The 14,590-nt window shown below is 45.0% G+C and overlaps 1 protein-coding gene and 1 non-coding gene across 2 annotated transcripts; one reads left to right on the top strand and one right to left on the bottom strand.

Annotated features, from left to right (window-relative positions):
• The first annotated feature begins 313 nt into the window (after positions 1 to 313).
• On the top strand, positions 314 to 751 carry LOC148401368 (small Cajal body-specific RNA 2). The gene has a single exon (XR_015857334.1).
• A 1,951-nt stretch (positions 752 to 2,702) lies between these two features.
• Positions 2,703 to 14,389, bottom strand: LOC148401367 (uncharacterized). Its single transcript, XM_088369125.1, has 3 exons — positions 14,352 to 14,389; positions 13,914 to 14,067; positions 2,703 to 4,529 (listed from the first exon to the last, which is right to left on the bottom strand). The coding sequence occupies exons 1-3, from the start codon at positions 14,387 to 14,389 to the stop codon at positions 3,774 to 3,776; spliced, it is 948 nt and encodes a 315-aa protein (XP_088225251.1). The 3' UTR covers positions 2,703 to 3,773.
• Positions 14,390 to 14,590: the final 201 nt, after the last annotated feature.

The following is a 14,590-nucleotide window of genomic DNA, read 5'->3' as shown; positions in this document are numbered from 1 at the left end:
TTAACCAAATGTTGCATTCAACGATTTTAGTCATAATGAGCCAAACGTGCTCATAGAAAACGGTGCATTTCTTACTGTACTAATGGAGTACAATTTTCTTAGTTTTAGCCTGGCTAACATTATTTTTAAAACACATTTTTTTAATTTACTTTTGATCTTTGTAATTATCATGTTGTTTTGCAGATATTGTATGTTTGTGCCGTAATGTTTCAGTAGTTAGAGAGAGAGAGAGAGCGAGAGAGAGACAGAGAGAGAGAGAGAGACAGAGAGAGAGAGAGAGAGAGAGAGACAGAGAGACAGAGAGAGAGAGAGAGCGAGAGAGAGAGAGAGCGATAGATGGGCGGTTTACCATGATGCAACGCGAGCTTTTGCATTCCTCCCGGAACCGGTAGTCGTCGACCGAGTTGCATGAGGGAATGCGTGGTGCGTGATTGTTTGTGTCTGTTTGTGTTGCGTGCGAGTGGGTTTGCGTGTGAATGCGGAATGCGTGTGATTTTTGTCCAAAACCTACACACTGATCTTATTTGATCTGGTCGTAGTTGTGGCCCGACTATGACTGGAAGTGATATGAAATCAGCTTGCTTAGCCTCAGTGGCAATGGGCATCAAGCTCGAGTTCGACCTTCAGGGCCTCCACGCTTGTAAGTTGTGGTCAGAGGTGATGAATTGATCAGATATACTAGTTCGTAGTGTGTTTGGTTTCTTTCCAAACTCCACGACGGGCAATGAGTATAGAAGCGATTCTGATCTAACCACAAGAAAATACGTAAAATCAAATGTTCGACCGATACGTACTTACAGCATTTACTCTTGTTTTTGTAATATTCGTCACTGTCCTTTATATTTTGAACTGTTGACATAATGTGCATTTCTGTTTGATTTCCTAATGTCGCTAAGATTAATAAACCCATGCCGATAACTAAGATCGGCAAACAGAGTTAGCTTTTTGTGTGTAAAAGATGGCAACCAAAAACGTGCTCCGACTTAACAACATGGTGAACAGTTTATGATAGCAGTGTGTATGCATTTAACTGTAACAATAATAAAGTAATAAAGACAAAATACTACTGGTGTTTCCGCTGCATTCGTGGAAAGTGGGAAGTCGGAATGTTCCATGAAAAAAGGACCGCAACTTCACCGAATGGCTTCAGTATGATGCCACTCGAGAATGGGAGCCCCAGTGGAGATCCAGACCATGAATGGCAAAGTATAAATTGCAAGATTTTAGACATTTATTTATATCTTTTACTACGTTAACCCTGTAAGACCCAGACGTAGTAAAACATGTAAAAAAAATAGTATAGTGTTAGACCCCATTGGGCACCATAATGTAGTGTTTGCAAACTTGTCATGTTTTGGTAGGGTTTTATGGACACGTTGTAACGTTACAAAGTTGGGTGGGATGGGTAGCAGAATTTCCTGTGGTCCTACTCTTTGTCTAGTCAAGGTAAACTTATTTGATCCTATGTTAGACAGCTAAGTTCATTTACACAGTATGTAACCTGAATAGTGACATTTATCATATTTTTTGTTTTTATTTTTTATAAAGCAAAATAAAAACAGGATTATATGTGCAATGCAAGCAGGCTAGATACACTACCTTGTAAGTCACGCTCAGTATACTAGGTGCATGCAGAACCAAGGCTCACACTACTTAACATATCAAGCCACTTCATCTTCTTCCTTCATCCATCCATCCATCCATTTTCTGAACCGCTTAGTCCCCACGGGGGTCGCGGGCGTGCTGGAGCCTATCCCAGCCGTCATCGGGCAGTAGGCGGGGGACACCCTGAACTGGTTACCAGCCAATCGCAGGGCACACAGAGACAGACAACCAATCGCACTCACACCTAGGGACAAGTTGGAGTCTTCAATCAGCCTACCAAGCATGTTTTTTGGAATGTGGGAGGAAACCGGAGTGCCCGGAGAAAACCCACGCGGGCCCGGGGAGAACATGCAAACTCCACACAGGGAGGGCCGGAGGTAGAATCGAACCCGCACCCTCCTAACTGTGAGGCGGACGTGCTACCCAGTGCCCCACCGAGCCGTCTTCCTTCAGTAGCAGTGATAATCTCAGAAACAGTTCCTGTCGTGTTTGAAGCAAAGACGGACATCACACTTGTAGCACTGTGTTGGTGTATCCTGTAGGGCAGGGGTCCCCAACCCCTGGTCCATGGACTGGTACCGGTCCACACAAGAAAGAAAAAATAATTGCATTATTTCCGGAATAATCTTTTATTTTGAAAATCGACCGGATTCTCTTCTACATCTCGGTCACGTGAACGCTAGTTTGTCACCCACAAGCAAGCAAAATGAATAAAAAAAGGGGAAGGGGAAAAGGCCCAGTGATGAGACAGAACAAGAGCCGACGACTCCCAAGAAAAACAAACCCGCATTCAACAGACTATACCAGGAGTCCTACTTTATTGCAACAGGTGACGCTCACGCACCGAGCCCACTTTGCATAATATGCGGCGGGCATTTTTCCATTTCATTCGCTATAGATTTGTTTTTGTGTTGTATCTGAATCTTATTTGTTCATTCATGTTTAAATGTTACCATAGCGACCAGAGTCAAACAGTGTTCAGGGCACGGTGGATATTACTTGTTTGCACAATGTTACGCTAGTAAAGTTGCATTGAAGTCGTTTTTGTGCCAGTTGTATCATTTTACTTTATTGTATTTATTCGCCACACCTTAAAGTCAAAGTCAAAGTCAGCTTTATTGTCAATTTCTCCACATGCCAAAGACACACAAAGAAACCGAAATTTCGTTCCCCCCTATCCCACGGTGACAAGACAACAGACAAACAAGTAAACAAGTTTAACAAAAGTGTGCTGAATAAATAATGAATAAATAACACAACAAATAAATAAATAAATAAATAAATACAGCAGACATTCCAGAAAAATAGCGCAACAGTGCCGCACGCTACGCAGAAGGGGGTAGCGAGTTCAGGGTCCTAACAGCCTGGAGAAAGAAGCTGTTGGCGAGTCTGGTGGTGCGGGAGCGCAGGCTCCTGTACCTCTTCCCAGAGGGCAGAAGGTCAAGCAAAGAGTGAGCCGGGTGACTCACATCTCTCGCAATCGAGGTTGCCTTGCGGGCGAGATGGGAGGTGTAAATGTCCTTCAGGGAGGGGAGCGAAGCACCAATAATCTTACCAGCCGTATTCACTATGCGCTGCAGGGCCTTCAAGTTCTGTTCAGTGCAGTTACCACCCCAGACAGCGATGCAACTGGTGAGGACGCTCTCAGTGGTGCCACGGTAGAATGTAGACAGGACTGCCTGAGGAGCACATGCACGCCTGAGCTTCCGCAGGAAGTACAGGCGGTGCTGAGCTTTCTTTGCCAGCGACGAGGTGTTTTCGGACCAGGAGAGGTCCTCACTGATGTGCACCCCCAGGAACTTGGTGCAGCTCACCCTCTCCACCACAGCACCGTCGATGATCAGCGGCAGGTGTTTTGTGTGACCCTTCCGGAAGTCGACAACGATTTCCTTGGTCTTATTGACGTTCAGCAGGAGGTTGTTGTTCCTGCACCACGTGGTCAGAAGGTCAACCTCTGACCTGTACCGAGTCTCGTCGCCCTTCGTGATGAGACCCACCAGAGTCGTGTCATCAGCAAACTTCACTATGCGGTTGTCGCTGTAAGTCGCAGTGCAGTCATGCGTCAGCAGGGTAAAGAGCAATGGACTGAGCACGCAGCCCTGGGGGGCCCCCGTGCTCAGCGTGATGCTGGCGGAGATTTTGTCGCCAACACGCACCACCTGAGGCTTCTAACAGAGGAAGTCCAGTAGCCAGTTGCAGAGGGAGGTACTGAGGCCCAGCTCGTCGAGTTTGCAGATGAGTCGCTGCGGCACAATGGTGTTGAAGGCAGAGCTGAAGTCCACAAACAGCAATCTCACATATGAGTCCTTTCTCTCCAGGTGGGTGAGGGCCGAGTGGAGGGCGGAGCAGATGGCATCCTCAGAGGACCGCTTGGCACGGTACGCAAACTGGAAAGGGTCAATGGTGGGGGGGAGAACGGATTTGATGTGCTCCAAGACAAGCCGCTCAAAGCACTTCATGATGATGGGCGTCAGTGCCACGGGGCGGTATTCATTGAAGCAGGACGGTGCAGGTTTCTTCGGCACAGGAACGATGGTGGCAGCCTTGAAACACGAGGGGACGATGGCCTGCTGCAGGGAAACGTTAAAGATGTCCGTGAAGAGACCCGACAGCTCCCCAGCGCAGTCCTTCAGCGCTCGACCCGGGATGTTGTCAGGGCTCGCCGCCTTACGGGTGTCAATAGCGGCAAGCGCCCTTCTCACACCGTCGGCAGAGAGGCGCAGGGGCTGCTCGTGTGGGGGGGGAGTGGTCTTCAGCGGGCAAGTGCTGTTCTGGGCGTCGAAGCGAGCAAAGAAGCGGTTCAGATCGTTCAGCAGACGGACGTCGCCCTCACAGCTCCTCGGCGCGGGCTTGTAGTCCGTGATGGTCTGAATGCCCCGCCAAAGGCTACGTGCGTCCTTGCTGTCCTTGAAGGCCCCTAGGCCCTAAAAAAGACATTTCCAAGAATAAGAAAACTGGATTAAAATCAGGGCAGAATATCCCGAGATCGCTACAAAAGCAATGAAAACCCTGCTTCCCTTCCAACATCGTATCTTTGTGAAGCGGGATTTTCTGCGGTTACAGCAACCAAAACAAAGCTACGGAAGTAATGGTGAGTTTTATTTTTATGCGCTTCGTATTTGTTTTTATCCCAGTCGCATCATTGTCTTTAATCGTATTTATATATTTATTACAAGTGTATTGTTTATTTATATAAATGTTTATATAAATGTTTTATATATATATATATATATATATATATATATATATATATATATATATATATATATATATATATATATATATATATACATACACGGCTGACTAGCTCAATCAGTAAGTGACATGACTTACAAACGGAAGACCCGGGTTCGATTCCCGGCAGGGGCACAAAATGAGCAATGAGCGATTACCTTACCAACAGTCAGTGTGGGTCCTTAGGCAAGACCCTTAACGATACTGCCTACCTCAGAGATAATGAGAGTACAAGAAACGAAAGACATGCCGGCTCAGACGTCGCCCGGACAAACAAGGTCTGCGTCAGGTGCTGGGGAACCAGAGCACCCTGATGAAAAATGGGCTACTGGAACAAGACACAAATGGGCGAGATGCGAGAATAAGGATCTGTTGGAATGCCACTACTCCAGCAACCCGAGCGAGAGGGGTTACATGCGGAGAATGCGGGAACAATGGCAACTTCAATACCCACAGTCAACACTATCGGCCAAGCAACTAGTAGCTCAATGTTCCAATATCCATAAACGGCACCTGCTATCACACCTCGAGATTGATGAGATACAACACAAATGCCATAGCGAAGGCCAACCAGAGCACCAGGTCAGAGACGAGTTACATCCATGTAAAAGTCCAGAGGTTGGGGACGAAACCCCAATAAGCACAATCAAGCTGAACGAGTCAGCAACTGACCTGAAGAACAAGCACACTGCAGAGGCTAAGTGAAGTACCCTCAGAAAGTCTCCTAGAAGATGTGAATGCAGCATTGACAACAATTCCTACGACTACCATCACTGAAACCAATGAGCTGATATACACCTCAGCAGCAGTGATCCTAGAAATGCTTGGCTACAAGAAGAATGACCATATGCGACCACAACAGTGCCCACCATGGAAGAGAAGGGTGGAGGCCAAAATCAAGATAGCACGGAGAGAAGTGAGCCAAATGACAGAGGCCCAGAAAGGTGCAATGAAAAAGCAAGTTCCCAAGAAATACAGCCAGATGCCCATACCTGAAGCACTCGAAACTGCCAAACAAAGACTCCAAGCCTTGGCCAGCCGCCTAAAGAGGTACACAAGAGAGAATGAAGCCAGACGAATAAACAGGTTGTTCACAACACAACCAGCGAAAGTGTACAGGGGAATAATAGCAGAGCAGACCCACCAAGGCTGGAAACTGAACAGTAGTGGACGGATATATGGGAGCGGGAGGCATCACATAAGAAGGATGCACAGTGGCTGGTGGCTCTGAGAAAGGACCACAGCAAGCTCCCTGAACAGAACCCAGTAACCATCACAGTGGCAGACATCCAGAGAAGAGTCTCAGGAATGAAAAACTGGACAGCACCAGGCCCTGACATGATCCACAACTACTGGCTCAAGAAACTTACAACTCTCCATGAGCGCCTGGCAGCACAAATGAACCAGCTGCTAAGGGATGGGACTCACCCTGAATGGCTAACCCAAGGGCGTACGATCCTGATCCAGAAGGATCCATCAAAGGGTACAGTCCCATCCAACTACCGGCCAATCACCTGCCTCTCCACAACATGGAAGCTGATGTCGGGCATAATATCAGATAAGATCAGCAGGCACATGGATCAATACATGAGCACTGCTCAGAAAGGGATTGGTAAAAATACCAGAGGAGCAAAACATCAACTCCTGGTGGATAGAACAGTCACCCAAGACTGCAGAACTAGACGTACCAACCTGAGCACTGCCTGGATTGATTACAAGAAAGCATATGACTCAATGCCACATACTTGGATCACTGAATGCTTGAGGCTGTACAACATCAATGGGACTCTGAGAACCTTCATCGCCAACTCGATGAAACAGTGGAAAACCACACTTGAAGCCAATGGCAAGCCACTTACACACGTGACCATCAAATGTGGTATATGCCAAGGAGACGCTCTGTACCCAATGCTGTTCTGTATAGGACTGAACCCCCTCAGCCAAATAATCAACAAGACGGGCTATGGATACCAATTCAGGAATGGGGCCACCATCAGCCACCTCCTCTACATGGATGACATAAAGCTGTACGCTAAGAACGAGCGGGACATTGACTCCCTGATCCACACTACCAGGATCTACAGCTCTGACATCGGAATGTCATTCGGACTTGAGAAATGTGGCCGCATGGTGACTAAAAGAGGAAAGGTAATCCACACAGAGGGGGTCTCACTCCCAGAAGGAACAATAGCAGACATTGAGGACAGCTACAAATACCTTGGAATTCCACAGGCAAATGGCAACCTTGACGAGGAAACAAGGAAAGCAGCCACAGCCAAATACCTCCATCGAGTAAGGCAAGTCCTAAGAAGTCAGCTCAATGGCAAGAACAAGTCCCTAGCCATTTACAGCTACGCCCTACCAGTAATCAGATACCCTGCAGGAATCATACGGTGGCCAAAGGAAGATATACAGACCACAGATATCAAGACACGGAAGCTCCTAACCATGCATGGAGGGTTCCATCCCAAGTCCAGCACCCTGAGACTGTACACTAGCCGTAAAGAAGGAGGCCGAGGACTAGCGAGCGTGAGAGCCACTATCCAAGATGAAACATCCAAGATCCATAAGTACATCAGGGATAAGGCCCCAACGGATCACGTGCTCAGTGAATGTCTCAGACAATGGGCATCAAAGGAAGATGAGGTGCTGGAGGGACCATCATGGGAGGACAAGCCCCTACATGGGATGTACCACCGAAACATAGCTGAAGTAGCTGATATCCAGAAATCCTACCAATGGCTAGAAAGAGCTGGTCTGAAGGACAGCACAGAGGCACTGATCCTGGCTGCACAAGAACAGGCCTTGAGCACCAGAGCAATAGAGGCCCAAATCTACCACACCAGACAAGACCCCAGGTGTAGATTGTGCAAAGAAGGTCCTGAGACAATCCAGCACATAACTGCAGGGTGTAAGATGCTGGCAGGTAAAGCATACATGGAGCGCCATAACCAAGTAGCTGGAATCGTGTACAGGAACATCTGTGCAGAGTATGGACTGGAAGTCCCAAGATCCAAGTGGGAAACACCTCCAAAGGTGGTAGAGAATGACCAAGCCAAGATCCTCTGGGACTTCCAGATCCAGACAGACAGAATGGTAATGGCGAACCAACCGGACATTGTGGTGGTGGACAAAGAGCAGAGGAAAGCCGTTGTGGTTGACATAGCCATCCCAAATGATGGTAACATTAGGAAAAAGGAACATGAGAAACTTGAGAAATATCAAGGGCTCAGAGAAGAGCTGGAGAAGACCTGGAGAGTTAAGACTTCAGTGGTACCTGTGGTCATTGGAGCACTAGGGGCAGTAACCCCCAAACTGGAGGAGTGGCTGAAACAGATCCCAGGAAAAACATCTGACATCTCAGTCCAGAAAAGTGCAGTACTAGGAACAGCAAAGATACTGCGTAGAACCCTCAAGCTCCCAGGCCTCTGGTAGAGGACCCGAGCTTGAAGGGAAAAAAGAGACCACCCACGGGGAGTGAGGAAAAGTTTTTTATATATATATATATATATATATATATATATATATATATATATATATATATATATTGACGTGACGTGATTTCTTCAGAAGCGAAAGTGCATGCTCCACAAAGGATTCTTCCTTCTCCGCTCTTGCTCAACAATATTGCAGTCCGATCGGCACAAAAGGTAAGGGGGAACCTTTTTTCTCTCTCCCAGTGCACCGATGTTGTGGAGTGAAAGCGGAATGCAAAAATTAATAATTTCAGCTCTGTGTTCAGGTATGGTGGTTGTATAGAAGTGTGTGTTTGTGTGGAACTTGGTAAAAATGATTTGTGGAAAAATTAAAAATACAAAAACAGGTGAAGGCGTCGCTGATATAGCAGGACGGATGCCGAGCGACTCCAATAGTGTGACCTTCGAACATTTTAGGGCTGTCTAAGGCGAGGGACATCTGGGATGTCCGAGTCGTGGTGAATTAAGAGAAAGGTGGTGAGGACTTTGTCTGATCAGCAAAGGGCACTCACACCGCTGGAACTTGTGGGATGCCAGTGACTAGCATATGGGCACCTGAGTGGCCTCAATAGTAGACACTTAGGAACTTATACTGTCGCCTAAAGTCGGGGTCGATTGGATCGGCCAGGCCACCAATACGAGTCGGGGACTCGTGAAAAAAAAAAAAAAAAAAAGAAAACAAAAATTGTGAAGGAATCGCTGATATAGCAGGACGGATGCCTGGCGACCTCAATAGTGCGACCATAGAGACTTATATTGTTGTCTAGGGCGAAGGGTAACTGGGTTAACCAGGTCGCTACATAATTGTTGAAGTGTGTCTATGATGATATTGTGTGGAAAGCAGGCTTGGCTGTCAGATGGGACAGCGGCGCAGCTGAAGAAGTGAGTGATTAGTTGTGGTGCTGTTCATGGGATGGAAGTGATGATTTGTGGTTCATGAAGAACAATAAGTTGATTTGTATAAAATTGTTGATTTTATTTTGATTTTTGAGTCAGAAAAATGGCTTAACAAGAATTTGATAAAGAATGTATATTTAATTAGCATGAAGGTTACCGTATTTGCCGGTGTATTGGTCGACCTTTTTCGATCCAAAACCGACCGAAAAAAATCGACCTCGACTTATACACCGAGTCATAAAATTTAACTTCGTATTCATCGCTTCAAATGTGATGGTAACCAAGGCCGTTTCTCATGCATCTCATTGTGCGTTGCACTTAGAAAATTTGAACCGGGCGGCGTGCGCGAGTGCGCGGCCCGCTGGAAGTCGAATGAGGCGCCGCGACCACCTCCGCGGTGCTTATAAACAGCCGATCCGCTCGGCGGGGGCTATTTTCGGCCACTTGGCTCGTGCGCACGGCCTCCCGGATGTGCCGGGCGGGTGCGCGAGCTCGCCGGCCGCTGGAAGTCGAATGAGGCGCCGCGACCACCTCCGCGGTGCTTATAAACAGCCGATCCGCTCCTCGGGGGCTATTTTCGGCCACTTGGCTCGTGCGCACGGCCTCCCGGATGTGCCGGGCGGGTGCGCGAGCTCGCCGGCCGCTGGAAGTCGAATGAGGCGCCGCGACCACCTCCGCGGTGCTTATAAACAGCCGATCCGCTTGGCGGGGGCTATTTTCGGCCACTTGGCTCGTGCGCACGGCCTCCCGGATGTGCCGGGCCGGTGCGTGAGCTCGCCGGCCGCTGGAAGTCCAATGAGGCGCCGCGATCTCCTCCGCGGTGCTTATAAAGTGCCGATCCGCTCGGCTTGGAGCTATTTCCGGCCTCCCGTTGGTGCCGGGCGGCGTGCGCGAGCTCGCCGGCCGCGCTCTCCTCCGCGGTGCTTATAAACAGCCGCATGCGCACGGCCTCCCGGAATTTGAACACATTTCGTCAATAAATTTCGCATATTGAATTTTGAAGTTTAATATAATGCAACAATTGAGCTCGACTTATACAAAGGATATATCATAAAATCGTAAATTTCCGTCGAATTTTAGGGGGTCGACTTATACACCGAGTCGACCTGTACACCGGCAAATACGGTATATCCCATTGTGTGGTGGGGTTAAACTGTAACCATTTTTGTTTTCGAAAGGGTGCGGCTCTAAAGTTTGGGCCAAACGGTCAGGTGGGCACAAATGCATATTTTGGACAGAGGTGGGGGGTTACATTGTGCGACGTGGTGGTGGCGAGGCTCTCCGCACTTCAGTTGCCCCCCCACCCTTGTTATCAGCTGGGAAGATTGTCATGTCTATGTTGTGGGCCCGTGTGTTTGTTTATGTGCATGTTTGTCTTTGTGTATCAGTTCGTTATAAAGGATGGAATTGCGTTAAATTGGTGCACGGAAACGGTGTGCTAGACAATGGTTTATCAGATTTGCATTGTTAAATGTAAAAATTAGAAATGATAGAATAATCTGAGGGTTGTGGGCAGAAACTCGTCCAACGAGGAGAGTGCCCAGCCCTCATAAAAATGTGAGAGTAAGAGAGAACATACATTGTCGAATTGGATAAAATTAAATTATGATTGCAGATTTTAAATTTAGGAGGAATTATTGATTGGTTATGACATAAGACTATACAAGGACACATGTAAGGATAAGTCAAAGATTTGAATCACTTAGAGTAAATAAACAACAAGTAAAAATGACATTGCAAGGGGGCACTTTTTATTAAAAGAACACTAAGTAAAGTATTAAGTAGTGGGCATTCGTGATTAGGATTAAATTAAGGATAAAATTAAGTCAATGATTAGAAATCAATGGTGCTCTACACAAAAAGGCTTAAATTTTAATAGGGAAATATTTGGAGTGCTGTGTTGGTCTACATATGTCATGGTCCTAGTTTATTTGGTTTTGATTGTGGTTTGGGTTTATTTTGTTTAGTGTTAGGTTTTCCTTGTGTTTATTGTTAAGGTGTTCCTTGTTCTTCTCTTATCCCCTGCATTGTCTTCTTTATGCAGATAGATTAACAGGCTAGGAATTTAGTGAGGAGAAAATTGATCAATTGATGGGGGTTAATAATTGTCCAAATCCTAGTTACATGTTTTGAGGGACCAGAGCAACGACATTATATTTAATTTGCAGGCCATTATTTCGTATGTGATGACAGTTTCTAGATAAGTAGACTGTTTTATCAAAAATGTGAGAGTGAAGGAGGAGGTTTGATTTGTAATCTGGCATTTGGGTGCCACTTTTAAGAGTCTGTGCAGGAGCATAGATTGTTTTTGTTTGTTTTTAAAGATATATTTGACAGTTTATCTCGGTGCAGTAAGGATATAGCAATTTTGAAAGACTTAAAATTAAAAGCAAAATTACATTTTAATTCTGACACATGCCAGCTAACATGAGGATGGGAAATAAATAAATAAATGAATAAATACTAGCTCAAATGTGGCATGTGTTTTAAATTGGGCGATAAGACATTCACTTTCAAGCACTATCATTTAGCGCTACTGACAACAATAATTTATGAGATGGTAAACCAAGGAGGAGTGTCAAAGTTGGAACACAGGCGCTGTATGACCTATAGATTGAACAATAACATTCACCGCATATACAACCATGTTGGTAGATTGTTAAATTACATTACAGTTTATTACAAAGGATTTCGGAACTTTATTTGATGATAAACACTGAAACGAGGATTTTAGCCGTGTTAATGGGTAGGGTGGATGGATTACTCAAAAAAAAAAAAAAAAAAGCATTTGATAGGGGCGGCTTGATAGTAAGATGATGAGTGTGCGCAACTGATAGGATACAATATGTTAAGGGGAAGATTTGGGGTGTAAGGAACAAATACTACACAGGAAGACTGATAACACGAAGATAGTTTTGTGAAATTTGAGTCCCAGTGTGTTCTGCCCTAGCGCGTGACACAAGTCCTGAACTGAGTCCTTGTACTCTACTGGCTGCTTCAAAAATCAACAGAGGACTGTCCCTGGTCATGAGACACCTTTGACCTTTGGGAGAACAACAGGAACTATTATCATGCTTGAAGGGGGCAAGCACAGCTCTTCACAGGACAAGAACCACAGTTGGTGGAATACACACAGTTGCAGATCAAAAAGAAAATGGACTGAAAGAACAAAGACAAGATGGACGCATTTGAGAATGGCGGACGACCCAGCCCTGAGTCATCATCATGAGAATCTAAGAGGAGAGGCTGCTAAAGACTTGCACGAGGCACATGAAGTCAAACTGGACACATTGCTAAAGACTGCTGAAACATTACAAAGTTGGTGGAGTATGGGACAAAAGGGATGGAAGTGTGTTTGGGTGCTGGGGCAGACATAACTGAGGAGTTTTGATAAAAGAGGGAATAATAAGGCTGCTTATTGACACTGAAACGGCATAAAAATATACATCGATATTGACAGTGAAGATGCACTAATAATAACAAGTCATGCGTGTTCAGAAACGTTGCAAAGTGGACATTGATCAATAGAAATTTAATCATTTGAATCATAATTTTTTATATGTAACTTAGCATTTTGAAGACATAATTAATGTAATTGAAATAATGAAATTTTATAATTGGACCAGTGAAAATTTGGATTCGGGCAACAGAAGGCTGAATTGCTAAACTTAATTGTCCTTTATCAAAACGACAGAATTTAATTACACATCAATTGCGACTGATTTGTCGGATGCATATTTGAGCTTGAAGGGGTGAGGGGCCATAAGAAAGTTGGAATTCTGGATAGTCAGCAAAACAGTGAAGGAATGAGGTCGAAATACAAAAAGTCCTGCCTAGCTACAAAAACAGATATGCTCAAACCTCATTGAATAAAGTGCATAAGCAGACAAGTATATTCACATATCAAAAAAATAAAAGAAACATTTTAAGCATATAATTATACCTACACACCAAATCAATAAAGAAGACATAACTAGACATTTTTGATAAGTGGTGATGAGAAAGGTTTGGTAGAAAAAAAAGAAAAACATATTTTTAATAGTTTAAATTTTTTTTTGCAAATCTGCCACGGTGGGTTTTACAGGGTTAATTTAGGTATTCAAAATAACTTAGTAACAACGTAACTTGTACTGAAGCTGCGCGAACAGCGTGAGCTCCCTGCAATTGCATACCTACATCAGCTCTGCCTCTGATTAGTTTTGTGTTGGATTGGAATATGTACTTTGTGTGAAAAACGAACAAAAGCAACCAGTATACTGTGTATCTAAATCTTAATTTGTGTGTGTAAGTATGTGTAGGACCTACAGCTGTAGGTATATACGTATAAATGTATACATTTAAATATATTAACTACCTGTACGTACGTAAGCTTCTAGAAAATTAAACGTATGCCTTCGGGAAACTGATTTACTAAAACCTAGCCCCTACTATTATATTAGTGTATCAGGTTCACTTTCACATTACCTCGTATTAAAGTCTCATTGTTGGATCCCCAATTCTGTTATCTAGTGGTGAAAGGTTTATACTGCACTCGAATACACAAACCGCGAGTTCACACGGGGTGTTGAGTTATTTGTGCTCTCATAGTATTATTATTTATGTCAGTGAGTTGTTTGTTAGGTGTCTTATGCCGTATTCTGTGTGGACTGCAGTGACGTTTTTCTCTTTTATGTACTGTGGACACTTTACGTTGGCTTTTACCTTGTTTGCAGCAACGAGAAGTAGGAAGTGAATATAAGGAAGCGCGCCAAGAAACACAAGTGTTGAGATGAGAGTGAGCGAGGAACAATAAAGAAGTGAATACCAAACGCCACCATCGTGTCGTGTCGTGTCAGAGAGAAAATTGACTACGAAGCTGCAAACCCAACATGTTGGACCACTCAGAACAGCAATTTAAAGGACACGACACTTGTCATTTTCCAAGAAAACCGAATTAGTTTGATGAAAATTTGGTACCACACTGGTACAACCGGATTTGTGGGTTTGCTATAGCAGCAGATTCTATTAACAATGAGACATTCATTCCGTTCACATCAAAGTATGCTTTTGCTTTAAAAAAAAAAAAAAAAAAAAAAAGGTAAAAACCCAATGATTGTCACACACCAAGTGGGTGTGGTGAAATTTGTCTCTGCATTTAACCCATCCCCGAGGGCAGCAGTGACGCGCCCGGGAATCATTTGGTGATCTAACCCCCAATTCCAAACCTTAAGGCTGAGTGCCAAGCAGGGTGGCAATGGGTCCCATTTTTATAGTCCGACCGGGGTCTGTAGTCTCAGAGCGGACACTCTACCACTAGGCCACTGAGCGTTGTTGATCTGTAACCTCTGGGGATGTTGAATATATGACTACTTTCAACGTGTTTTATTGTTTATGGGTTA

This window comes from Syngnathus floridae, chromosome 2 (genome assembly GCF_059516105.1).
Source record: "Syngnathus floridae isolate MCC-2025c chromosome 2, RoL_Sflo_1.0, whole genome shotgun sequence".
NCBI classification, from domain to species: Eukaryota; Metazoa; Chordata; class Actinopteri; order Syngnathiformes; family Syngnathidae; genus Syngnathus; species Syngnathus floridae.
Note: the sequence above shows the minus strand (reverse complement) of the source record. Positions and strands in the feature narration are given on the sequence as shown.

Coding starts and splice junctions, on each gene's coding strand:
- LOC148401367 (XM_088369125.1), bottom strand. CDS start 14,389: ATGATTCCCGGGCGCGTCACTGCTGCCCTCGGGGATGG. Junction 14,068..14,351: donor ACTGCTGCCCTCGGGGATGG/GTTAAATGCAGA, acceptor TTGGGTTTGCAG/CTTCGTAGTCAATTTTCTCT. Junction 4,530..13,913: donor TTCTCGTTGCTGCAAACAAG/GTAAAAGCCAAC, acceptor TGTCTTTTTTAG/GGCCTAGGGGCCTTCAAGGA.